The sequence below is a fragment of the Scophthalmus maximus genome, chromosome 7, assembly GCF_022379125.1.
Source record: "Scophthalmus maximus strain ysfricsl-2021 chromosome 7, ASM2237912v1, whole genome shotgun sequence".
In the NCBI taxonomy this organism is placed as follows: domain Eukaryota; kingdom Metazoa; phylum Chordata; class Actinopteri; order Pleuronectiformes; family Scophthalmidae; genus Scophthalmus; species Scophthalmus maximus.
In genome coordinates, this window is record NC_061521.1 from 26,180,079 (window position 1) to 26,204,739 (window position 24,661).

Here is a 24,661-nt window from a genome sequence, read left to right on the forward strand (position 1 = left end):
TTTAATGTCAATCAGAATCAGAACTGCTCAGTTTTTGCTGCTGAAACTATAATCAGTGTTCACGTGAGGAAACTGTTTTCCTTTTCTTTTTATTCATGAGATTTCTTAAAGGATTAACTGTGAGTGACACATGGACGATGATTTAATCATCAGGAGAGAAAACACAGAGATGAGAAAACATCCGAGATGTGAAATACAGTCAAATGTTCTGAGTTCACAAAACTTAAATTCTGTGACAATCAAACGTTAAAGCTACAGTGTGTAATATTTAGAAGAACTTATTCACAGAAGTTGACCATATTGTCCATAACTCTGTGTTCATATATAGTTAAATATAGTTCCATGAGGTGGACCGACCTCCGTGTGAGTCTCCATGTTTCTACGTCCTGTTGAATACGGTTGTTGAACTAAACGTCCAGAACACGTCGCGTTCACTTTGAACTTTTAGACGCTGACGGAAACAGTAAATGGAATCAGCGGTGCGTCACCTTAAAGTGTCCCCTGTCGGTCGCTCAGTTGGTTGCAGTTTGCAACTTTACCACCAGATGTCGCCAGAAAATTACAAAAATTACACACTGGGGCTTTGAGTATATCCCCCCAAAACTTTTAAACTATTTCTTTAATCCCACAGGAAACATCCTGAAGGTGGAAACCTCCACCGGCCACGTGTTGATGTTCAGAACCCAGAGACCCTGAGCAGAACCTCCATTTTACTCCAGGGTTTTCTAGCTCCGCCCCTGCAACGAAGTGTCATCATGCAGATAAAGGAGAACTTGACAAAGCAGAACTCTTAATCTGAAATCAGGAACTTCCAAAGTTTCATGTTTTCTCTGATTCAAATGCTTTTCTATGCATCAAGAAAAAATGGTTTTATTCTACTTTAAACTGTATTTTTCTTCCAAGAAAGAAGAAGCAGTGAGACGTTCCGTGTGATTGTGACGTTCCCGGCGACGTGAGTCTGAAACCTGCGGACGTGAACAGTGAAACTCAGACGCAGAAGTTTGTCGTGTTTCATCGTTTGTTTTAATTTTATTGCAGTTTATCTAGTGTTTACAAAACCAGAGCAGAGTGAGACCTCGCTTCACGGCCAGCGTCCATCGAGCTGCAGCAGCGTTCCGAGGCTCCGCCCCCTTTTCTTTTACATTCACAGTGTCACTGTCTCGTACCCGGGGGTCTTAAAAATAAAGAAGCAAAAAGTTGTAAAGGTTCTAAAGGTTCTGCAGCAGCCGCTCGTTTTCTGGATGATTTTAAAATAAAACTTTATTTTTCCGTGTGCGAGCTTATAGATTAATTTAATTCTTGCTTCGTGTTTCTCTAAAGTTACATTCGTGACAAAAACAAGGCAACAGCAGGAGATGACATGTGACGGGTACATGTGGAGTAAATACCAGAACCAGAACCCACCCGACAACCAGGAAGCACCGGTGCATCCTCCCATACGTGCACGCGTGTGTGTGTGCGTGTGTGTGTGTGCGTGTGTGTGTGTGTGTGCGTGTGTGTGTGTGTGTGTGTGTGTGTGTGTGTGTGTGTGTGCGTGTGCATGTGTGTGCGTGTGCGTGTGTGTGTGTGTGCGTGCGATGGTTTAAGAGTCTCTAGATTAAAACGTTCTCTACATCATCGTCACAGCATCGACAGTTAAATAATGTTTGATTCTCCGACGCGGTGAAGTCTGAGGAGTTCTGACGGATCCTCACTGGACGACATCTGAACCAATCAGACGTCTCTCTGATGTCGTTCGTTAACTACAGGAAACATAAAAGAGCCTGAATCTTTCTGTGTGCGCGAAGGCAGAACAGTGTCATCGTCTCATTGGTTCACGTTGTTCACGGTGTCGGTGTGAAGCTGCGGCGAAGGTGGTGGTGATGTCGCGTGAAGACGCTGCTGTTGCTCGGGGCGACGGTGAGGTGGGGTAGGGGGAGGGTCCGTCTGAGGGCAGACCCCCAGCTGGGACTGACGCTGCAGCTGAGGCCTCTGGGCGGCGGCGGCCTTGGCCTCCCTCTTGGGCGTGTTGTTGAGGATGTCCACGCTGCGGCGGCTGGACGAGATGACGTCGGCCACGAACTTGGTGCAGTCGGCGCAGATGTCGCGCAGCGTGCAGCCGTGGGCGTAGAGGTGAGGGAACTCCTCCTCCACCGAGCGGCGGGACAAACTGCGCAGCGACCTGCAGAGACACACCAGAGGATTTATTATAGACTGAGAACAAGGATGGACGACAACAAGACGGCTCCTCCAAAGTGTGGTCAGATCCTGCTGACCGCCCCCTGGTGTCTGGCTAACGATTGGTTGAGAGCGTGTTTGGGCGGGACCTGGATATCGTGGCTCCACTCCACCCACCGCCTCGTCGGTGTAAACAGGAAGTAGAGAAAAACAGTAATTTTCTCCTCATGTTTATTTTCCTGTCGTGGTCTCTGATTTCACTTATGACTCAATGTCTCAGATGGAACAGATTAATATTGTTCATATGATAAACATGAACTGTTTCCTGTTTCTCACAGTGAATCAAATGAGTCTCTCAAAAATGATGTGACAACAAAAACAAAAGACACGTCATCGTCATGTGGAACGATCACATATAACAAAGAGATTAATGAGCCTCGCTGATTAAACAGCGCACACACACACACACACGCAAACACACGCATACACACACACGCACACGCGAGGATCAATGACAGCTGGTAAGCGTGTGAGAGTGTGTGTGCGTGTGTGTGGTGATGGGATTGACCAGGCATTCTGTGATTGGTCGAGGAGGTTCTCCGATCAGAGGCTTTCGAGCGAGGGGCAGATTTAACCTGTTCCTGACCTGAGGGGGCTTTTGTCCTGGGATTGTTGAAAGGTCAAATCGGCTTTACATCACATGTTGCCCTACAAGTTATTAATTCAATATTATTTACGTGGTCATCTCTAATTTGAAGCTGGCTTCAGTACAAACTGGCCGTCACAGTCTCTCAGACTCACTTGTAGACTTGGCTCTTGTGTCCGTGGCTCTTCGGAGCGCTGTGGAAGCCCACGGTGTAGACGGGGATGTGGGCCAACTTCTTCGAGGGAATCTTCATCTGGAGGAAAAAACAAAAGAGGAAAACACTGACAAGAGACGGTGATGTGACGGGACACGTCCAAGTTCAAACACACAAACACTGAAGGATCCGGCACCGTCACTCACATCACAGTGAAAAACACGTGCAGGTCCAGTAAAGACAAACACAACAACAACAACAACAACACGCAGGATTTAGAATCACACACAAAACACACACACACACGGAATCCAGACTGAAACCTCCAGACTCACACGTCCGACACGAGCTGAGGCGACGGATCAGAACCAACGACAGAACAACACAGGAAGTGACGTCAACACAAACTCAAATAAAACTGTTGATGAAATATAAGATTGAAATCAACGCTATGTTTGATACTTTACAGATTAACCATAAACTTTTTATTATAAATTATAAATAACTAGTAAAAAAAGAAAACAAGAAAAACCAAATATACAGAGCATGAATTTAGAAAATAAAGTTAATGTAAACATAACGCAGAACTTTTCTTCATTGTCTAATCTGCCAACAGGAATCCTTCGTTTGAACATGAAGCAGAAAGCGTTCGATGAACACGTGATATGATGATGATGATAATGATGATGATGATGAGTTTGTTCTTCGTTACCTTTGCGCTGCAGGAGGCACAGACGGATCTGAAAGAGATTAAATTATAAATAAATGTACAGTTTTCCTGAATGATGAAGATGTAAGAATAACTCGCGTCATGAAAAATACGTTATTATTATTATTGTTAGACTAAACATATTTTAATTTGATGTGATGTTGTTTCAGTATGGAAGCTTTTAAAAAGTCTGTAGAGGAGTTCACTTCATGAATAAAATATGAGAATATGAACGATAAATGTGACGAGAGTTTTCTCTCTGGTACCTTTTACACAACAGGCAGGTGGACGGCCACGAGAAGAGAGGGAACTTCACTCTGCAGCAGCAGCACACCTGCACACACACACACACACACACACACACACACACACACACACACACACACACACACACACACACCGTCTGTCAGTGTGTGTTTGTCTCGGTGACGAACCGTCGGCGACGCGTCTCCTCCTCCGTCACCTTTCCTCTCCTCAGGTTGTTGTAAAGCTCTTTGCTCTGAAGAAACTTTTCCATCTCGGCTTTGACGAGCACCCGGCGCACGTTGATGACCTCATCCACCGTGAGGGCGAGGCTCTCCACCGGGTGACTGAACTCCTCCTGGACACAGACACACGTTGTGTTTTCAACTCGCTGTTGTGTGGTTTTTTTGATTTGCCGTTTCTCTGAAGCTGCTGAGTCCGACTCACCATCCACTGGTGCTCGGCCGCAGCTCTGGAGCCCGACGTCGCCTCCAAGGCCTCGGTCGTCTCGTCCACTGAGCTCAGAGAGAGGCGGGCCGGGGAGGACGGCGCCCAGCCGGAGGACGGGTAGGAGGCTGAGGGGGGGGGGGGGATTAGTGAGGGGAAGTTAAAGTCCATGAATAACACATCAGCCTCGTCTCAGATCTCAGTCCAACACCTCATGGATTATTAATGTGACTGCAGCTCAGACACGTCTGTGATGGGGGGACCCCCCTGCAGTGGCCCCTCCCCGGCCCTGAACCTTCACGAACCATCGACCGGATGACGTCGTCCACCCTGTGGTCCACTCGCTGCTCCACTATCAGCACATCTTCATATTAGATCAGGATCCATTTCCCAACTTCCCCCGTCAGCGCCACAGACGGATGTTCTCCCCGTTAACGTCTCGTCAGCGAGAGCTGAAGGAGTCAATCGCTCAGCTCTTGTTTCAGTCACTGAACGAGGTAGAAGCAGCGGCGACGCAGCGTCTCCACGACGCCGGGATCGTTTTATGGTCTTGAAGGTTGAAATAAAACCTTTTAAGACATTTGACTTCTAGTTGAGCAGACGTTCAGGGATTAAAACTGTGTCCACCACCTGGATGATCCTTGTTTTCTCAAACTACATGTGAAACTATCAGAATCTTCAGCTCATTGAAACAGACACAGAGACTGAAGCTGCACACTGAGGCAGCGCGTCTCCCCCTGCGGGACGCAGTGAACCTGCTGACGCAGCTGATAAGACACTGAATATTTTTCAATTCAAAAAAGACTAAAACAAAAAAACCTGTCAAACTTCTGTCAATGTTAAAGAAAGTGATAAAAAAGGTTATTCTCAGTCCCTGTCCCGTCCTTCCACCAACTTTTGTGAAAATCTGTTCTACAGTTTTTGCATAATCCCGCTCACAAAAAAATTGCCAAACAAACGGCAGAGGTCAGAGGTCAGAGGTCAGAGGTCAGGTGATAATATAAAGTGAAGGTAGAAGGAAAAAGCCTGAAACTGAATACTGTTGAAATAACAAAAAAAAAATGTAAACACTAAATTGACACGTCCACTGAGAAGAGATGACAAACTAACAATAACTAAATATGTACAATATATATTTTCATGAGATAAAACAGCAAAATATGTGTGTATGTGCACGAGTTGCATCACCGCTGATGTTTTTAGTGTCATCAGCGCCACCGTGTGGTCATTTATGATGGTTCGACAGCCTCAACACGAACTGTCAGACGACTCCAGTTCCTCCTCCTGCTGCAGCGACACTAAACATCCAGCACATGACACGTTTCATTCACCGTCACCAGTTTCTCTCGTTCCTCCTGTAACGAATATCGACTCGTCTCGCTGAAACCACGATATCGACATCTGTTCCGAACATGATATTTGAGAAATGCCAGTGGGATACTTGGCCCACATTGACATACTGACCTCTGAAATAAGGAGGCGGCCCGCCGCCGGTCAGAGTCCGGGACCGCGGCCTCTCGCCCCGCAGCCGGACCGCCCCGTCCAGATGGGCCGACTCGGAGAGCGACGGCAGCATCTCCCCGCGGAGCAGGGCCAGGTCGTGCTCGGAGAAGGAGCGATCCCTCTTCAGAGGCGTGGGGGAGCTCGCCGTCCTCTTCAGCTCGCCGCTGTCCGGGGACTCCTCCTCCTGCGGCGGGGACGGAGGAGGACGAAGACATGAGGAGGGAATACAGTAGAAGTGATGGAGTGGAACCTCATCGTCCGCGTGGCCTTTACCTCGGATATGTTCATCTCCTCCATCTCTGCCAGCGTCGGCGCCCTGAGCAGGACGCGAGGGCGGGACGCCGGCCGCGGCCCGGACTCCGACGTGGACAGGTCGATGCACGAGGTGGATTTGACTCTGCAGGGACACATGTGAGCCAGACAGGGCAGCGAGCCGAACGCTGAGGGCAGAGAAAGTCGACACAGTCATTCTGAGGACCAGTAGAGAAATACAGATTTCACTTCTCCTTCATCAGCGTCCTACGACCCGACGACCTTGATCTGTAGATAACAGCTCCGTGTTCACGATACACGACACCACCTCCACATGTTGCTCAGTCGTATTGAGAGAACGGACGAGAGCAGAGTGAGCGTGGTTCGTTCACCTCTAGTGACTCACTAACCACCAAGTTACAACGCCACGGCCCAGCACGTCTGTTAGGGTGTTGTGAGGTGAGGTCCGCACATTCCTCTCCTGGAGGAGGACATTTCCTGTTCAGGCTAGATTTGGTTCGTCACAAATACAGAAAACCAATCGCTGTCGAATATGCAAATGTGAGACAAAGAAACCGGAAACTTCCAGAGCAGCAGCGAATCATGAGAGGACGACGGGTGTGTCAGCAGACAGTTAGTGTTAGCATTAGCAGTTAGCATCATGAGAGAACAACAGGTGTGTCAGCAGACAGTTAGCGTTAGCATTAGCAGTTAGCATCGTTCCGATTTTGCATATCATGAATATTCATCGTCTCAGAACTGCTCCATGAGGGAGAGAGAGTGGATGGTTTCAGACACATTTCAGAGGTAAACAATGTTAAACTAAATATCAGGCATAGCAGATTATTTTTATAAACTTCAAAAAAATGACTTTAGGGGAACTTTAAATTTATAACAACGTGACATTCTTGGTGAGAGGCTTTTCATTTAAGGTACAGTAGAAAAAGCAAAACCGCAGTGAATTGCTCTCACGTCTGCAGCTGGACGGGTCCACGGGCCTGAGCTTCCTCTCCTGCTTGATCTCAGCCAGGACCTGGTCGTGGAGGCACGGCTGCTGCGGAGGGGGAGGGGGGAGGCTGCGCTCCGTCACCTGGAAACATCCATAGAGACGAGTGAGAATCTATAAAAACGTACTTGTATGGATGAAACCGGTGTATTAGTAGTAGTTTATCAATTACAGGCAGGTAACATTTTATTTTAAAATAGTTCTAAACAAAGATGGACGACATGACAGCTCCTCTAAAGTGAGGCCAAATCCTCCTGATCGGTCATAAGCCCCGCCCCCTCCATGTCATGTGAGTTTGTTCTTATCACGGATGTTTGTTCCTGTGTTCATGTGTCTGATCACTTTGCCTCTCATTAGTTATTTGATGATATAAAAAAGGGCTGAGACGTGATGATTGACAGCTGACGCTGACTCCTGACTGGTCGAGAGCGGGTGGACAAAGGGTAGATAGTAGAACACTCACTGGTTTCAGTGGAGGTCTGGACCTGATGAAATCCAGAATCATCTCATGGGCGTTTCTCTTCACTCGGGTGGGAATGTCACCGTCCACCTGGTGAGACGGGGACACACGAGTGAAGCACCACGTGTGTTAATCACACACACACACACACACACACACACACACACACACACACACACACACACACACACACACACACACACACACACACACACACACACACACACACACACACACACACACACACACACACACACACACACACACACACACACTCTGTCCCCGGGTGAAGCCTCGTCGCTCACCATGACTTTACGCAGCTGGAACTTTCTCGTCCGTATGTCCTGCATCAGCATCTCGAAGGGCGTGAGGCTGAACTCGGTGGGCAGCGTGTTGAACGGCTGCTCCTGCACCTTCTTCAGCTTCACCCCCTGTCGGAGATCCTTCATCAGCTGCACCCACAGACGGGCCTGCGACAGGAAACAACCACAACAACAACAACAATCACAACAACGCACACACATGTGCATCGTGCGTCGCCGTGACAACTCGTCGCTCGTGCCGTCTCACCCAGTCCGTGTGCTTCAGAGCGTCCAGCTCGGCTGTCGACCGATCCTCCTGAGCTTCTTCTGTCGTGATCTTCTTCAGCATCTGTGCAACAGACGGCCAGAAACACAGGAGGTTGTTTTTCTTTTAGCGTTCACCTGCAATGTACAAACTGATGTCGTTGAATCAGGAAGACGGAGATCGTGGACGTCTTGAGCAGAAGTATTTATTACGGGAGCTCAATATATTGAGGAGATTTCTGGTTCGTTGCATGGTGTCTCTGTGGGCGTGTTTATCTCTCTCAGAAAGATGTCTGTCTCCATAGAAACGCTCTGTGTCTCTGTCTCAGTACATTTAGGACAAAGGGTCACGAGGGGTCGGGACACTGACGATGGATCTCACCTCTTTAGCGTCTCGGATCTTGATGAGGAACGTCTGTAGCTCCAGCGTCTCCACCACCAGAGCCCGGCACACGGCCTGGTAGTGTTCTGGAGCCAGGCCCGGGTTGGCCAGGCGGGACGCACACATCGCCATCACCTGGCGGAACGTACACACCGGCCTCATCATCACTCCCTCCTCCTCCTGCTCCTCCTCCTCTTCCTCGTCCTGCCCGCTGTAGCCCTCGTCTGTCGTCCCGTTAGCGGCGGTTCTGCCGCCCTCCCCGCCCGGGCCCGCCCCCCCGGCCATGCGTTCGATGAGGCGCTCCAGCTGCGGACTGAGCTCGCGCTCCTCGCTGTCGTCCAGCCCCCAGTCCAGAGCTCGGTAGATGGCCACGCCCAGCGACTGCACCAGCTGGACGAGGGGAGGAGACGTCAAAACGGAAAAACCACCAAAAGAGTTTCACGTAAAATTCTCCGGACGATCTTGATGAAAGGACTTTATTAAAGTGTTTTTTAGCGTTTTTTTTAAATAATGTTCTTATGATGAGACGTCGAGTAAACTTAACAAACAAATTCATCTGAACAGCTCGGAGCTCTTCTTCTCTCACCTGTCGCTCTGCAGTCGGAGGAGGACGACGTCCGTCGGTGTCATCTGAGGAGACAGACACAAAGGAGACAAACTCATTAAAGGTTTATCGCGGCAGTTTTTAAATATTTCTACTAGAACTCTATAGAGTTAATTCACAGACATCCACACTGGAAATGTTCAAATGCATAAAAGTTACATAAACTTTAACCTTCTGCAAAAAAGTTAAATTTTTGTTGGAAGTATGTTTTTTAAAAATCAAACAAACAATAGACAAAAACACAAAACAAACAAATCAATGCACTGAATTAATTAAACATGAAAGCAGTTACATATTATAAAGATAAAGATCAAATATATAAAAAGGAAAGCCATTTTATATATTTTCTCAACTTTGATTAAACTAAACTGAGACTGAATTTGTCTTTTCCATTGATCAAAATGTATTATTATATTTTAATATATTTTTTGTATAATTGAGTTTTTGGAGTTGTTTGGGGTTAGTCTTTTTTTTAGTAATTTGTGAGTCTTATGATGATAATTATAATAATAATAATAATAATAATATTTTTATTGAGCTTTTTCATTGATCAGATTTAATTGAAAACTGTCGAAAATTTAAACTAAAATAAATTATCAGAGGCGTTTCTCGTGTAACTGGGACATGAGACACTGTGTTGCAGAAGGGTGTGTGTGTGTGTGTGTGTGTGTGTGTGTGTGTGTGTGTGTGTGAGAGACGGTATAAAAAGCTCTCTCTTCCAGCTCAGATGTCAGTAAAGACACCCGAGAGGCCTGAAACTCCTCGATCAGCAGCTCTCACTGCGAGAAACAGGAGAACGGACGAGAGGACAAAAGGAGACGGAGACAGAGACGGAGACGGAGACGGAGAGGGAGACGGAGAGGGAGACAGAGAGGGAGAGGAGAGGGAGAGGGAGACGGAGAGGGAGACAGAGAGAGAGAGGGAGACAGAGAGGGAGACGGAGAGGGAGAGGGAGACGGAGAGGGAGACAGAGAGAGAGAGGGAGACAGCGAGGGAGAGGGAGAGGGAGACGGAGACAGAGAGGGAGAGGGAGAGGGAGACGGAGACGGAGAGGGAGAGGGAGAGGGAGACGGAGACGGAGAGGGAGACAGAGAGGGAGACGGAGACGGAGAGGGAGAGGGAGAGGGAGAGAGAGAGGGAGAGGGAGACGGAGACGGAGAGGGAGAGGGAGAGAGAGAGAGAGAGAGAGGGAGAGGGAGAGGGAGACGGAGACGGAGAGGGAGAGGAGAGGGAGAGGGAGAGGGAGAGGGAGACGGAGAGGGAGAGGAGAGGGAGAGGGAGAGGGAGAGGGAGACGGAGACGGAGAGGGAGAGGAGAGGGAGAGGGAGAGGGAGAGGGAGAGGGAGACGGAGACGGAGACGGAGAGGGAGAGGAGAGGGAGAGGGAGAGGGAGACGGAGACGGAGAGGAGAAACTTCAGAGATGAGATCAGTGGAAAATGGGGAGCAGGGCTGAGGGGGGGTGATGGAGGGGAGGGGGGTGATGGGGGGGTGGGGGTGGGGGGGGGTCCGTCCCACAGCAGCTCCTCTCCTGGCGATAACAAAGTGCTGCGAGCAGCAGGAGGACGACGCCATCGCCAGACAAGCATCACTTTGTTCCTGTGAGTCGACACAAAACAGCAACTGACACCGAAGGAGGAGGAGGAGGAGGAAGAACGTCTATTATTATTATAAACCTCCTCTGATAACATGAAACCTGTCGGACAGGTTCACACAATGAAGCACAGCCGAGGACGGAGATCTGTCAAACTGAAGAGGGTTCAAAGTTCTGATGGTGACATTTCGTGTTTCTACCGACTAATATCTGTATTGGCATCTGCCCCTTTACAATTCTGTCAAATATAAAAGTTTATGACAATTGTGTGAGATAAAAAATTAGTTTGGAGGCCAGAAAAGTTTGTTCTACCTAATATCCACGTTGACACCATATGAACATGCAGACTAACTTCACACGTGGCCTCTCACTTCTGGTCACAGTGTCACTGTACAGTGACACTGTACAGTGACACTGTACAGTGACACTGTACAGTCTGGAGAAACCTTTATTCTTTTTATGAGATTTGGCCTGAGGTCGTCCCTGTGCTTCATAAATTCCTCTGAGGGAGGAACGGCAGCAGCTGACACACACACACACACACACACACACACACACACACACACACACACACACACACACACACACACACACACACACACACACACACACACACACACACACACACACACACACAGGGACGAACCGTCTGTGGTGATGTTTCACACCAGCGGAGACTAAAGACGACGACGTGGAAGCAGAAACATCGCGTCACTTCCTGTTCGAGCCGAAACAAAAAACACCCACTTTTACTCTGGTAAACAACCGAGTGTGAATCTGCAGCAGCGTCACGTTGAGTCAGGCTCTCGTACATCAGGTGTGTGCAGCCTCGGTCCAGATTAATGTCTGGATTCACAATAACTTCCTCCTCCTCCTCTTCCTCCTCCTCTTCATCCTCTTCTTCCTCCTCATCCTCCTCCTCCTCTTCATCCTCTTCCTCCTCCCCCCCTCTTCTTCCTCCTCCTCTTCCTCATCCTCCTCCTCATCTTCCTCCTCCTCCTCATGCTCTTCCTCCTCTTCATCCTCCTCCTCCTCATCCTCTTCCTCCTCCTCTTCATCCTCCTCCTCCTCCTCTTCCTCATCCTCCTCCTCATCTTCCTCCTCTCCCTCATGCTCTTCCTCCTCTTCCTCCTCCTCTTCATCCTCCTCTTCCTCCTCCTCCTCTTCCTCCTCTTCCTCCTCCTCTTCATCCTCTTCCTCCTCCTCCTCATCCTCTTCCTCCTCCTCTTCCTCCTCCTCTTCCTCCTCCTCCTCATCCTCTTCATCCTCCTCCTCCTCTTCATCCTCCTCTTCCTCCTCCTCCTCTTCCTCCTCTTCCTCCTCCTCTTCATCCTCTTCCTCCTCCTCCTCATCCTCTTCCTCCTCCTCTTCCTCCTCCTCTTCCTCCTCCTCCTCATCCTCTTCATCCTCCTCCTCCTCTTCATCCTCCTCCTCCTCCTCATGCTCTTCCTCCTCTTCCTCCTCATGCTCTTCCTCCTCCTCCTCCTCCTCCTCCTCATCCTCTTCCTCCTCCTCCTCATCCTCTTCCTCCTCCTCTTCCTCCTCCTCTTCATCCTCTTCCTCCTCCTCCTCATCCTCCTCCTCCTCCTCTTCATCCTCCTCCTCCTCCCCCTCCCCCCCCCTCTTCCTCCTCCTCCTCTTCCTCATCTTCCTCCTCATCTTCCTCCTCCTCCTCCTCACCCTCCTCCTCCTCTTCCTCCTCCTCCTCCTCCTCTGACAACTTGACAAGGTTTACATCTCCAGGAGAAGGGAATTCATTTGAGTCTGCCCCTGCCTGGCTGACTACCTGCTGTGCATACTGATGTGACAACACCACAACACTCCCAGGACGGAGACGCGTGTGAACCTGCTGCCAACGCTCAGGGAGAATGTGATGTCAGAGTCCATTCGTTCACGACTGGAGTCAAATGCCTGGCTGCAGGCTGTTAGACGTTCTGAGGACACATCAGGGTCGTGATCATTTCACAGGTATCAGAAGTGTCCATGCATCAGACTGAGGGTCGTGTCATGAGAAGAGCAGTGGAGAGGCGACAGGAGACGAGGGAGAGCGAGGGAATCATATGCAACAACAACAAAACATATCAGATCGCCGATAATATCGGCCGACATGAGCAGACATCGCTTATGTTTACCGATATGAAATCTTTTACTGTTACACGAACAGACCATTCAGGAAAAAAAGGTGCATTCATGTCTTCATTTTACCTTAAATAATAATTATGTTTATTTTCTTAATTCAAGTTCTATATATTTAGTTATATATGTGTTTTTCTCTTTGTTTATATAAATATCAAGCATTATATGTCATAAAGGTTTGAGAAACTTGAAGAATATTGCCAGAATATTTTTTTCCTTTTACCCCATGACACCTTTTGGGGCTATGGACCTCCATTCATTCTGGACTGGCTCTCTAGCGCCCCCTACACAAGTAGGACAGTTGTGAGAGATGTTAGAAGTTCTCAGCTATAAGAACAATAACTGGGAATAAGTTTAAAGTTCAAGTTCAAACACACAGTTGAACCAAGCCTGGATTTTTACAATTAGATAATAAGAAGCGGATAGAAGCCAGTCTGTTGCCGAGCAACACGCATCAGGTCACGGTGTCACCGGGAGTCAATCAGAGAACTTTCACCTCCTCAGATTTATTATCCGGAGCGTTAACACAGAGGCTGTAACCGGGCAGAACAACGGCAGCTGAGGTTCATCTTCATTTGTCAACAAGAGACAGAAACTTCCTTCTTTTTTATTCCAGATGTTTGATAACTCACATTTCGCCTCTCTCTGCTTTTTATTCGTCCTTCTCCGGTGTCTGGGCAGAGAAGGACGAGGACAAGGAAATTCAAACCCTCTGCAGGAGGAAGTCCAACAACAACAACAACAACAACAACATCATGACCTCTGACAGCGTCTCTGTGACCTTCACAATAACTGCTGCAGCAGCAGTTATTAAATAAGAGATTACAGATTTTATGAGCCAAGAACTTAAAGAATATTAAGTTGAGGAGAGTGGAGACGTATTGGATTGTTTTGCTCCAGGTGTATAAGGTGACACAAAACATAAAGTTATGTTTGGCCTGAAGTTTCCTCTGTGCTGGGACCCCAGGCCCCCAGGCCCCCAGGCCCCAGGACCCCAGGCCCCCAGGACCCCAGGCCCCAGGACCCAAGACCCCCAGACCCCAGGACCCCAGACCCCCAGGCCCCCAGGCCCCCAGGCCCCCGGGCCCCAGGACCCAAGACCCCAGAGCCCCAGACCCCAGGCCCCAGGACCCCAGGACCCCAGGCCCCAGGACCCCAGGACCCAGGCCCCAGACCCCCAGACCCCAGACCCCAGGACTCCAGGCCCCCGGACCCAAGACCCCAGGGCCCCAGGCCCCCAGACCCCAGGACCCCAGGACCCCAGGCCCCCAGACCCCAGGACCCCAGGACCCAGACCCCAGGGCCCCAGACCCCCAGACCCCAGACCCCCAGGGCCCGGCCCTCATAAATACACGACTCCTCCAGGATGTTGTATGATGCAGGTAACAGGCTGAACTCAGCAGGAGAGAAAAAAATCCTCTGGGCTTCTTCCTCCTGCAGAACTCTGGAGTCTCCTCAACAGTCCCGTGCAAAGAGGCATGAATAATTAACGGCTACCGACATTATACGAGTCATCCCGGTTGGCACCGGCGGGGGGGGCAACAGAATACCGGCGGCTGTCCGGATGTGGGGGGAAGCTCAGGAGGACCGTGAACCGGACAGGGAGGTCGATCCCTGCAGGAAAGTAACGTTGTTGTAAACAAGGATGTCCCACTGCACCAAACTCCGTTTAGATTTCGGCAAAATTAACGCGTCATTGGATTTAATTCATGTTTCCTCCTCCAGAAAGACTTAGTTTTAAACGAATCACCGGGAAATGTTCTTTAATTCGGCGTTGAAACGATCAACCGTGCACGACGCGACTCAGTCCAATCCGGACCGGAACCACCGGCCCGCAGTGTGCGCTGCCGCCCGCCTGCGGTGCAGTGCACAGGGGGAAGGACAGAGGGTGTCCGACGGAGAAGTTGAAGTTTTAATTAGAAAAGTTCGATTCGTGCTGATTAATTGAGGCCGAATTGAAGAGTGGCCCCTGATATTTACAACAATATGTCTCGTTAAACTGAGAACGCTCTCTAACCTCACACACGACGCGTTCAGCTCGAATTTACTCTTTTCCTATCGGAGCTCGTCGTTGGAGCGAAACACAGTGAAGAGCGGTGCACGGTCCTACCGCAGAGCGCGGGCTCCCGCCGCAGCCACACGGTCCCGTCGCGGCGCAGCAGGATGGACGACGGGTCCTTCACCCGGCCGAGTCCGCCCGCCCGCAGCCCGCCGCAGCACTGGTGGCACACGGCCCACGCCTGCTCCTCGTTGATCGGCTGCTCGTAGGACTTCAGCACCTCCTCCAGCGACAGTTCCCGGGGCTCCGACAAGTCGCGCGCCGCCTCGCCGCGGTCCGCCGTCGGCGCGGTCAGCCGCGGGCCCCCGCCGGCGCTGCTGCTGCTGCTGGATCTGGCCATGATGAGCCCATTCTTCAGTCCGCCAGCCCCGGGGCCATTGGATGCTCGCCCCCCCGGGATCCCCGTGTCCTGCCCGGTGTCCTGGCCGGTGTCCGCCGGTGTCCGCCCCTGTGCGCGCGGAAGCGTCAACTGCCGCTCGACTGCCGCAGCTGCACCTCGTCACCGCAACAGCGTCAAGCGCGCCGCTGCGAGCGCACGACTTCCGGTCCGAGTTGAAACAAATCAAATCCATAAAACGGTTGCAACTTTTTTACGTTAAAAGTTGCGGACGAATGTAAAAATAATTCATCACACACTTCCCCCATCAAAGAACATATTTATACAAATGATAAATAATAAAACATTACTAATTATGGAGAAGGGGTGGGATTTAATACATTATACTTCTCCCCACTCCTTTTCAAATATGACAATTGAATAAATTGTATTGTTTCTGTTTTAATTTCATTTACATATTCGAAATAAACATTTCAATCAATCAATCAATCATACACACCGAAACAAAATCATAACTTTCCTTGGCCCCGCCCGCCTCTGTGGAGCAGATATATAAATATATATATAATATTTTTTAAACACTGATCGTACCAGTGCTCTTATTTTGAAAATCTACGTCACTTCCGATCAGGTTCATTTCATTCGTTCCATCATGGATGTTATTTTAAGAACCATAATACGTGAATCATCTATGTTTTAAAAAATGAACTATAGGGGAAAATAAGAAGTTCACCAGAAGAAACTTGGGAGGAAGTTTCACTCGGTAACCATGGTGATAAAAGTGTTACGTCAGGTCCTGTTTCCGCCATAAAGAAAAGGTGCGTGGTGAACTTTGGACAGGTGAAAGTTCACAGGTGATGTCACTCATTCAACATTACCACTTTAGGCCCAGTTGTTGAAACAAAAATAATAATCTGGGTTAAAATGATCCGATGTTTTTCTCTTGGAATAATTACAAAAAAATCTGGATCTTCTGGATTTCATGAAAAAAGTTAACTAAATGAAACTTTTAAATTGGTCAATTAAAACTGTATACCTATAATATATATGTTTATTTACATTCATTCATATCTTGCACCTGATTTTCATCATAAAACCCCAAAACAAAACCAGTATTCAGATCCAGCTGTTATAAGAAAAGCTTCAAACCTCTAAATAAAAAATATTCTATCTTTCTTATTTATTTGTTGTGGACCACATGAAGGGTCCGACTGTGTGAAAGACATTTCATGGAATATAAAGATTCTGGTTCTACCTGTTGTTGCTCACAGACCCAGTAACCTTCAGTGAGACGTGTGTATTTCCACTGACATCACTGGTCATCTGGAGGATCTGGTCATCTAGAAAAGTTTGATTCTGGATCAGGACTCATGATCCAATGTTGCTTTGAAGAACAGCGAGGAAAGTAAAAGGATCCTGGACAATCTGGATCACTTTAATCCAGATGAATGTTTTTTTGAACAACTGGGCCCTGGTCCTCAATTAATATGAAAGACGAATTAATTCCTTAAGAATAAAAACAATCAGGGAAAAATATTGTTCATGGATGAAAGGGATCGTTTTTTAAATAAAGTTGAGTTTCCATGTAATCCCCGGTATTCGGCCACCAGGTGGCGCCAACGTGTTAAAGATGAGCTTCTTGGTTTCTGACACCTGTTTCCATGGATACAAGAATTTTAAAAAAGGGTCAGGTCGTATAAATATTTATTGTAATGTTTAGTACCGTGTGTAGTTTCTGCTTCATAAAAACTCCTTCAGATCAAAACAAGAAAAAACAGAACATTTTCATACAACAACAAAAAACAAAACACGTTTCACATTGTAACGGGACGAACGACAACTGTTCAGGCACTTTGTGAAAAACTCTTACAAACAATCTCCAAAAATACAAATAATAAGATACTGATTAATACAAAAGGCAAAAAAACACAAAAATGACAAAACAATAATTTCACATTTCTGCTCACGGTCACTCTCTCCCTCCACCACACACACACACACACACACACACACTCTGAACTCTGTCCCAGCATGTGACCATAACCAGTTTATGACGAACGAGGGTTAAAGAATCAGTGTCTTGCTCAAGGACACTCGGACGCACCTCTGGGGAATCGAACCTTCCTCCTACTTTCTTATTAAGGAGTTGATGTTTTCACCCCCAAGTCCGTTTATTGGTTCGATTGTTGCACAGATTTTCCTTAATAAGAAAGTGGAACGGAGGAGACACGAGCCAAAAAAGAATCCATAACATTTTGGGGGAAGGATCTAAGATTCTCTTATCTCTTTTTTTTAGCATTGCATTTTATGAATTATTCTCGGCAATCATTAAAAAAATGAAATAAAAAAATAAAAAATAAGAAATTCCTGGATCATTTTTTCTTATATTATAAAATATTATCTTAACTTAACTTATAAAATAAGATAAATTAAGATAAAATTAGATTATTTTATTTTATAATCTTCTGATTTTACTTTAATTTATCTTATTTTATAAACTAATCTTATATTATCTTATTATTTTTACAAGATAATAAAAGATTATCTTTTAAAATAAGATTATCTTATTTTATAGAATAATCTTATAAAATTAGATCATTTAATTTTATCTTAATTTATCTTATTTTAAAAGTTAATCTTATATTATCTAATAAAATAAGATTATGAGATAAAATAAGATTCTCTTAATTAAACTTATCTTATCTTATAAGATAACTTTTTCTTATCTTATCCTTCCATAAGTTTACTGGAAATCTAAAAAATAATATATAAATAAACATGTACGTTTTAAATAAAATGGTCATGTTATGAACATCAGATGAAACAGAACCAGCGGCCGTCGGCTCAGGAGACGTAACGTGGTTCAACATTCTACTAGAGATCAGCTGGTTTCATCTGTAAACTCAGAAGTAATTTAGATTAGTTATTAATCATAATTATAAAAAAGAAGAATTGCTGTTAGGGATCATGAATGAAAGAAAGAGGCAGAATCCAGGAAGCGTATGCACAGTCCAGCAGCTCATGAAACATTAGATGAGCAACTTTTTGAGTTTGTATTAAAACCAGATCTGCCTGACGCGTCCAGTCGGAGAGGTTTTCAAAGTCACAGTTTGGAGAGAGAGAGAAAAGGGGAGGAGTCGTCTTCATCCTATACTTACATCTGTCGACTAAACCAGCTTTGTTTTATGATACTGAATTTAATAATCACATCACATCAGGCTGGAGGTGAACTGGTGAACGAGCCTCCTCGTCCTCCCTCAGAAAACGTTTAAACGTCATCACTGTCCTCTTCCTCCTCCTCCTCCTCTTCCTCCTCCTCCTCTTCCTCTTCCTCCTCCTCCTCCTCTTCCTCCTCCTCCTCTTCCTCCTCTTCCTCCTCCTTCTCTTCCTCCTCCTCCTCTTCCTACTCTTCCTCCTCCTCCTCCTCTTCCTACTCTTCCTCCTCCTCCTCCTCCTCCTCCTCCTCTTCCTCTTCCTCCTCCTCCTCTTCCTCCTCCTCCTCTTCCTACTCTTCCTCCTCCTCCTCCTCCTCCTCTTCCTCCTCTTCCTCCTCCTCCTCCTCCTCCTCCTCTTCCTCCTCCTCCTCTTCCTCCTCTTCCTCCTCTTCCCCCTTCAACTCCACGCCACCGTGTGATGGAGGCAGATTCTCGCCAGTGTCACAATGATCTGATTAAATCGCTTCCCGTATCGTCTACAACGGTGCCGCGATCATAGAAACCACAGACTAACCTCCTCCGGCGTCGCCATGTTCTGTGGCGCCCTCTAGTGGAATACTTCAGCAACGTGCGTCGTAAACAGGAAGTCATGTGGACCATGACGCTCATCGACGCGAACGTCTCCAGCTTCAGCGTCAGGAACAGTTTCGCCTCGTCGTCACCGCGAGAAAAAGAAACGACCATCGCTGTTCCTCGCTCCTATTATTTTCTGTAACTAAGCAACCGATGGCAGAGGAGACAATCTGCTTCCTGTTTACGGGTCATGTGACACTTGTGTTTTAGTTTTTTTTTAGTGTGGACGGAGATTATTGCTGACACGTCTGGACAAAGATCCTTTTTCTTATTAAAACAAAACCATATAGTTTGAACGCAGCCTGGGTCCTGGTTCTGACCCAGGAGTCGGACAGAAACAAAATGTTTCCCAACTTTAGTTTCTGTCGCTTTAATCAGCCGCTCTGTTTTTTATGTCTTTGTGACCGTCGCTCCGTCTTGAACTGGTCTTCCTCCGAGCCGATCATCAGTCTGTTCCTTCCATAAACACTCACAGACCCACGAAGCCTCAGTACAGTTCCGAGGCCTCGTCCTCTGTTCGTCTCTCGGTGTAAATATCTCTGTTTTGTTTTACCTCTTGCCCGGTCGCTCTGTCTTGGCGGGTAACCAGCTGAACTGGTACGGTTCCTGCGGCACCAGCAGGTCCATGTCCAGTTGCTTCTGTTCCTTCTCGCTGTCGACCGTCCGGTAGCCGAGCAGCGTCATCGCCCCTTTGCACACTTCCTGGATGCGTTTGACCTTGCTGTGCGGCAGCCCGGTGCGCCACGCCTGCGAGACGTCGGCGGCGTTCCGCGACGTGATCTTGAAGGCGTCTTTCTTGGAGCCTTTGCCCTTCCCGTGGGTCACGCTGTAGATCCAGTCGCCCAGCTGCGAGGTCATCTCCAGGCCGATGAAGTCGTACATGGCGGTTATTTCCTCCAGCGGGTTGCGCGCCACGTCCTCGTAGCGAACCATTTTGTAGCGGCCCTTCAGAAAGGGCGGGGCCTTCAGCGTGGCCCCCTCGTTGATGCGCACGTGGCTGCGACAGATCTCCTGCATGACCTCGTACTGCACCTCGCCCGCCGGGATGTTTCTCTGCTCCAGGACGATGGCGTTGTCGCTCATGAAGGCCTTGGCGGACGCCTCCCGCGAGCGCACCACGGCGCGCGGGTCCCGGACCAGGTGGATGATGCGGAGGTCGAGGCTCGGGTCCTGCAACAGCGGGTAGAGCGATTCCAGCTCGAAGAAACGCACTTCCTTGAGCACCACGTGACTGTAGGTGCCACAGGCTTCCTCCACGCCCTGCAGGCCCACGGCGTCGCACGTCAGCGAACACAGCGTCTGGTTGCTGAACTGGTTGCGCGGCATGAGCGGACAGGCCGGCCGCGAGCACAGCGCTCGACTGTGACTCCACATGAACAGGGAGGAGACGTTGCGCTGCTCCGGCAGGTAGGCCTCCATCACGGAGAAGTCGCACTGATACACGCTCCGCAGCAGATCCCTGACGGCCATGCGCAGCGAGCGCGCCCCGGACTTCTGCAGCTTGGTCCACACGTGCCACGTGGGCTCCATCAGGTAGAAGACGGACGGGTGCTGACTGAACACCTGGCCGAGGAACGACGAGCCCGAGCGCCACGACGACAGCAGCAGGACGTGGACCTTCTTGTCGGGGTGGGCGGCGCCGCAGCGGCTGAGCTGGACGTACCAGCCGCAGAACAGCACCACCGCCGCCCCCTGCAGGATCACCAGGAAGATCATGGTGCTGAGGTTCACTCTGCAGCGAGGCATCGTGGCTCTGCTCGTCTGCTGCTGGGGGGAGCCGACAGGGGGAGGGGGGACAGAAATGGATGTTACACAGGAAATACATTTTCACACAGTCACATTTGTTTTGCACATCACCTTACATAAAAACCCCCACTGCTCTTTGAAATCTGAATGCAAAGACAAAAGTTAGACATCGTCTCGTATCACAGTTTCCAACACGTGTAATAATGTTTGGTTTATTAATATAGCAGCTGCCGACAGCGAAGATTCACAAACCAGTTGATCATAATCAGATCGACTGACAACGAACGTCCTTTTGAAAACAAGATTGGACCATAACCTGTTTACTGACGTTATGAATCAAGTGAGAAGTAGAGTCATGTTGCCATAGAGTCGCCCCCTGCTGGTCAGGACACAGAATACAGGCTTCCCACTTCAGAATTGGCTTCACTTTGCAGACCCGGTGACTCTACGTCCATTTCTATCTACGGTCGACTATTTCCAGAGTTCATGTCAGAAAACAGCCCAAAAATTCGTGTTTTTTTTGTTGCTTGACAAGTGAAACACAGTCGGGAGATCGGTTTAGTAGGTTTAGGTAAAACTCCGGAAAACATCTGGACCAAATCTTTCCGGACAGTTTCCGGAGTTCGTGTCTTATGGTTTATAGTTAATTGCTACGTCCGTTTTCTTTTACAGTCAATTATGCTTCTAACGCATTGATGCTCTCAGTGTGTCGTCGTCGTTAAGTATCAGTTCTTTCTGGGGGAAAGCCTCTGAGACGAGTCTGTGCTGTCGGATAAAGAGCATCCGTCAAAGTTTCCACTGCGAGGCCAAGATCAGTGCTGCAGGGAGGAGGAGGAGGAGGCGTTGATCCCAGCCGACAAGCCCCGACACGAGCTCCTCCACCTCCAGACCCTCGGGACACGGAGGTAAACACCAGACACACTTCGTCTTGGTCTTCCACAGATCCGGTTTTTGTTTGTCACCTCTTCACTTCCTGCGTCTGTCTTTCATCCAGCCTCACTCCTGGGGTGAGGGAGAATCCTCCTTCCCATCTACTGTTGTAAAGGTGTCAGGAGGACTGAGGGGACGGAGGAGAAGCCGACAGCTGCTCGGAGAATCGGACTCGTCTGACACTGAACCACGTCGTCAGATCAGAACAGATCAGATCAGATCAGATCAGATCAGATCAGATCAGGACAGATCAGATCAGATCAGATCAGATCAGATCAGATCAGATCAGAACAGAACAGATCAGATCAGATCAGAACAGATCAGATCAGATCAGAACAGAACAGAACAGATCAGAACAGATCAGATCAGATCAGAACAGATCAGAACAGATCAGATCAGAACAGATCAGAACAGATCAGATCAGATCAGGTTGAAATACATGATAACTTCGGATCCTGGTGTCAAACAGACTTGTTAAGTGTTGATAACGTGATCAACTGTTACATGAACAGTCGGTCTCGGGGTGTGTCCAGACTGGGAGTCGAACCCGGGTCTCTGGGGCGGAGAGGACGAGCCGAACTACTTCAACAAGTTCGTTTCTCTCTCTCCTCCTCTCCGCCTGCAGCGGGACGGAGAAGAAGAAGAAGAAGAGGAGGAGGAGGAGGAGAAGAAGAGGAGGAGGAGAAGAAGAAGAAGTGTGGGGACTCAGAGACAAGATGTCCGTCCACACGGTCCTACCTTCAGGTCGAGCTGCTGCCGACGACGAGCTCCTCTCGGGCCGCAGCTGCTCCGCTGACTGCCGGCTGCTGGGTCCCACTGAGGGAGGAGGAGGAGGAGGAGGAGGAGAGGAGGAGGAGGGAGAGAGAGAGAGAGACAGAGAGAGAGAGAGAGAGAGAGAGAGAGGAGTTTCTTTGAGACGTGGCCAGCGGCTCGATGCTCTCAGGCGGTGGGTTGGACGAGGGGCCGGAGGAAGAGGGGGGGGAGGGTCCCTCCTCTTCCTCCGGCCCCTCCCCCCCCTCTTCTAACTCGGGGTCCATCTGCTGAGTCAGGGCTCAGTGACTAATGAGATTATTAATGTGTTAAAGGACCGAGTCAGTTCTTAAGTTAATAAATCATATTAAAGATTATTAGAACAAGTGTCTGTTTGTTTCTGTCTACCTGTCTGTCTGTATATATAGATATCTATATCTATATATAGATATCTATATCTATATATAGATATATCTGTCTGTCTTATCAGACTACTTTATTGATCCCAAACTGGAAATACAAATGTAAAAACATTTAAGAAGCACAAAAACTAAACAAGTATACAAATATACAAGTATACAAGTATACAAGTATACAAGTATACAAATATACAAGTATACAATCAGGCACCAGGAACAAGAGGAGAAGATGACGCCGGCTCCAAATGACGTCACCGGCACAAGATGGCGGCGTCCACATCCAGGATGTTTTTTCACGCCGTTGTTGTTTTCGTACAGGAGGAGGAAGTGGAGACGCGTCATCCATCCTTCACCCACAAGTTCCTCTGGATGTGACCAGAGACCCCGAGGGCCACGTGGACGTCTCCAGGCTCCAGACTAGAATCACGCTCCAGGCCGAGCTGGACGGTCTGGGAGGCGGCGACATGAACCCGATCACAAGATTCATCCAGAGAGAGAAAATAATCCAAAACACTGAAAAAGAAAGGATGCAGCTGGTTCCTGTCTGGGTCGGACCCACGTCCGGTCCTGCAGACGAAAGCAGAGGGGCAGAGGAGGGGGAGGGGGCGGACGACTGCCCCTGGAATCTGACTACAGTGCCCTGTCCCACAAGAGGCTCTCTGATTGGTCGGAGACACACACACCTGTTGGCAGGAGCGTGTCACATCCCAGAGGATCCACGTCGTCTCACGTCGTCGTTAGTGTCACTGAGGAGCTGCGAACAGGAAAAAGGGAAATGAGCAACTTTTTTTAAAGTCTGAATTAAACATTTATTCTTTGTTTCCGTCGGCGTCTGAAAGTTCAACGTTACTTGTTAATAGTTGTTAGTATGTTAGTCTGATGGACTGTGGCTGGCGACTTGACTCGTTAACATCTGTCGGGCTCCAGGAAACAAAGAAAATAATTCAATTCAATTCCTTCACAAGATGCAGGGTTTCCATGGCGATGAGAAGTTCTGTTTGTGTGGGTGACGCACAGGGTGCGACCACGGACCACAAACTGTAAACAGCTGTTTGACCCAAAGCTAAACTGGCAGAGACGGAGAGGCCGAAATGTTCTAATGCACGCACACACACACACACACACACACACACACACGCACACACACACGCACACACACACACACACGCACACACACACACACACACACACACACACACACACACACACACACACACACACACACGTGTTCACACCTCTCGGGACAGTGAGTCATGGAGAAACAGGGTAGTGATGAAAACTCTGGTCTCGACAGTTTCTCCTCCCACGAAGAGCAACAACAGGATTTCTGCAGGAAAAAACAGATGCAACGTCCATCTATGTTTACAGGATGGGGGGGGGGGGGCATCACCAGTGAGATGTAGAAAGTAGGTAAACAGAAAGTTATTGACCCAAAACGCAAATATTCCTACAGGCCCGGGGCAGAGGCCTGGCTGTTTACTGTAAGTGTCGCTCACCTGAGGAAGACGTGGAGGAGTCGTGTCGAAGAGTCCTTGGTATCAGTTTACATTCATGAGTCAACTGTGCCTGAGCAAACAAGCATATGTTAAAGAGACATTATGACTCACACTAACGTACTGTAGAGCAGCGTCACTGTCGTCGGGCCTCCATCAGACGAGACCACCGAGGACCAACACGAGCAGCTCGACGTCACGTCCATCCGATTATAGTTCGTCCTTTTCTCTTCGTGACGCTTAATGAATATGGTTTATTCTTATGTAACTCTGAACAACAAG

General features: G+C 48.5%; 2 protein-coding genes across 7 annotated transcripts; both read right to left on the minus strand.

Annotated features, from left to right (window-relative positions):
- Positions 1-1,270: 1,270 nt before the first annotated feature.
- spire2 (spire-type actin nucleation factor 2) lies at positions 1,271-15,435 on the minus strand. Of its 3 annotated transcripts, XM_035641574.2 has the most exons (16): positions 14,968-15,434; positions 9,112-9,155; positions 8,526-8,915; positions 8,148-8,228; positions 7,883-8,047; positions 7,581-7,667; positions 7,084-7,201; positions 6,133-6,299; positions 5,821-6,043; positions 5,616-5,654; positions 4,357-4,484; positions 4,130-4,267; positions 3,933-4,000; positions 3,670-3,697; positions 2,959-3,056; positions 1,271-2,161 (listed from the first exon to the last, which is right to left on the minus strand). In XM_035641574.2, exons 1-16 carry the CDS (start codon positions 15,254-15,256, stop codon positions 1,807-1,809), a joined length of 2,418 nt encoding a protein of 805 aa, XP_035497467.2. In that variant the 5' UTR covers positions 15,257-15,434; the 3' UTR covers positions 1,271-1,806. The 3 variants fall into 3 exon arrangements, with proteins under 3 accessions (XP_035497467.2, XP_035497470.2, XP_035497469.2); XM_035641577.2 differs by lacking the exon at positions 3,933-4,000 and having other exon boundaries at positions 4,101-4,267; positions 14,968-15,435; XM_035641576.2 differs by lacking the exon at positions 5,616-5,654 and having other exon boundaries at positions 14,968-15,433.
- Positions 15,436-18,812: 3,377 nt separating this feature from the next.
- On the minus strand, positions 18,813-23,654 carry chst6 (carbohydrate sulfotransferase 6). Of its 4 annotated transcripts, none has more exons than XM_035642251.2 (3): positions 23,098-23,654; positions 22,456-22,533; positions 18,813-20,808 (listed from the first exon to the last, which is right to left on the minus strand). In XM_035642251.2, the coding sequence occupies exons 1-3, from the start codon at positions 23,230-23,232 to the stop codon at positions 19,591-19,593; spliced, it is 1,431 nt and encodes a 476-aa protein (XP_035498144.1). In that variant the 5' UTR covers positions 23,233-23,654; the 3' UTR covers positions 18,813-19,590. The 4 variants fall into 4 exon arrangements, with proteins under 4 accessions (XP_035498144.1, XP_035498145.1, XP_035498147.1 ...); XM_035642252.2 differs by having other exon boundaries at positions 18,813-20,805; positions 23,098-23,637; XM_035642254.2 differs by having other exon boundaries at positions 18,814-20,805; positions 23,570-23,587.
- Positions 23,655-24,661: the final 1,007 nt, after the last annotated feature.

Coding starts and splice junctions, on each gene's coding strand:
- spire2 (XM_035641574.2), bottom strand. CDS start 15,256: ATGGCCAGATCCAGCAGCAGCAGCAGCGCCGGCGGGGGCCCGCGGCTG. Junction 4,001..4,129: donor ACAACCTGAGGAGAGGAAAG/GTGACGGAGGAG, acceptor GTGTGTGTGCAG/GTGTGCTGCTGCTGCAGAGT. Junction 2,162..2,958: donor CACAAGAGCCAAGTCTACAA/GTGAGTCTGAGA, acceptor GTGTCTCTGCAG/GTCGCTGCGCAGTTTGTCCC.
- chst6 (XM_035642251.2), bottom strand. CDS start 23,232: ATGGATGACGCGTCTCCACTTCCTCCTCCTGTACGAAAACAACAACGG. Junction 22,534..23,097: donor ATCTTCTCCTCTTGTTCCTG/GTGCCTGATTGT, acceptor CTCCTCCCTCAG/TGGGACCCAGCAGCCGGCAG. Junction 20,809..22,455: donor GGCAGCAGCTCGACCTGAAG/GTAGGACCGTGT, acceptor GGCTCCCCCCAG/CAGCAGACGAGCAGAGCCAC.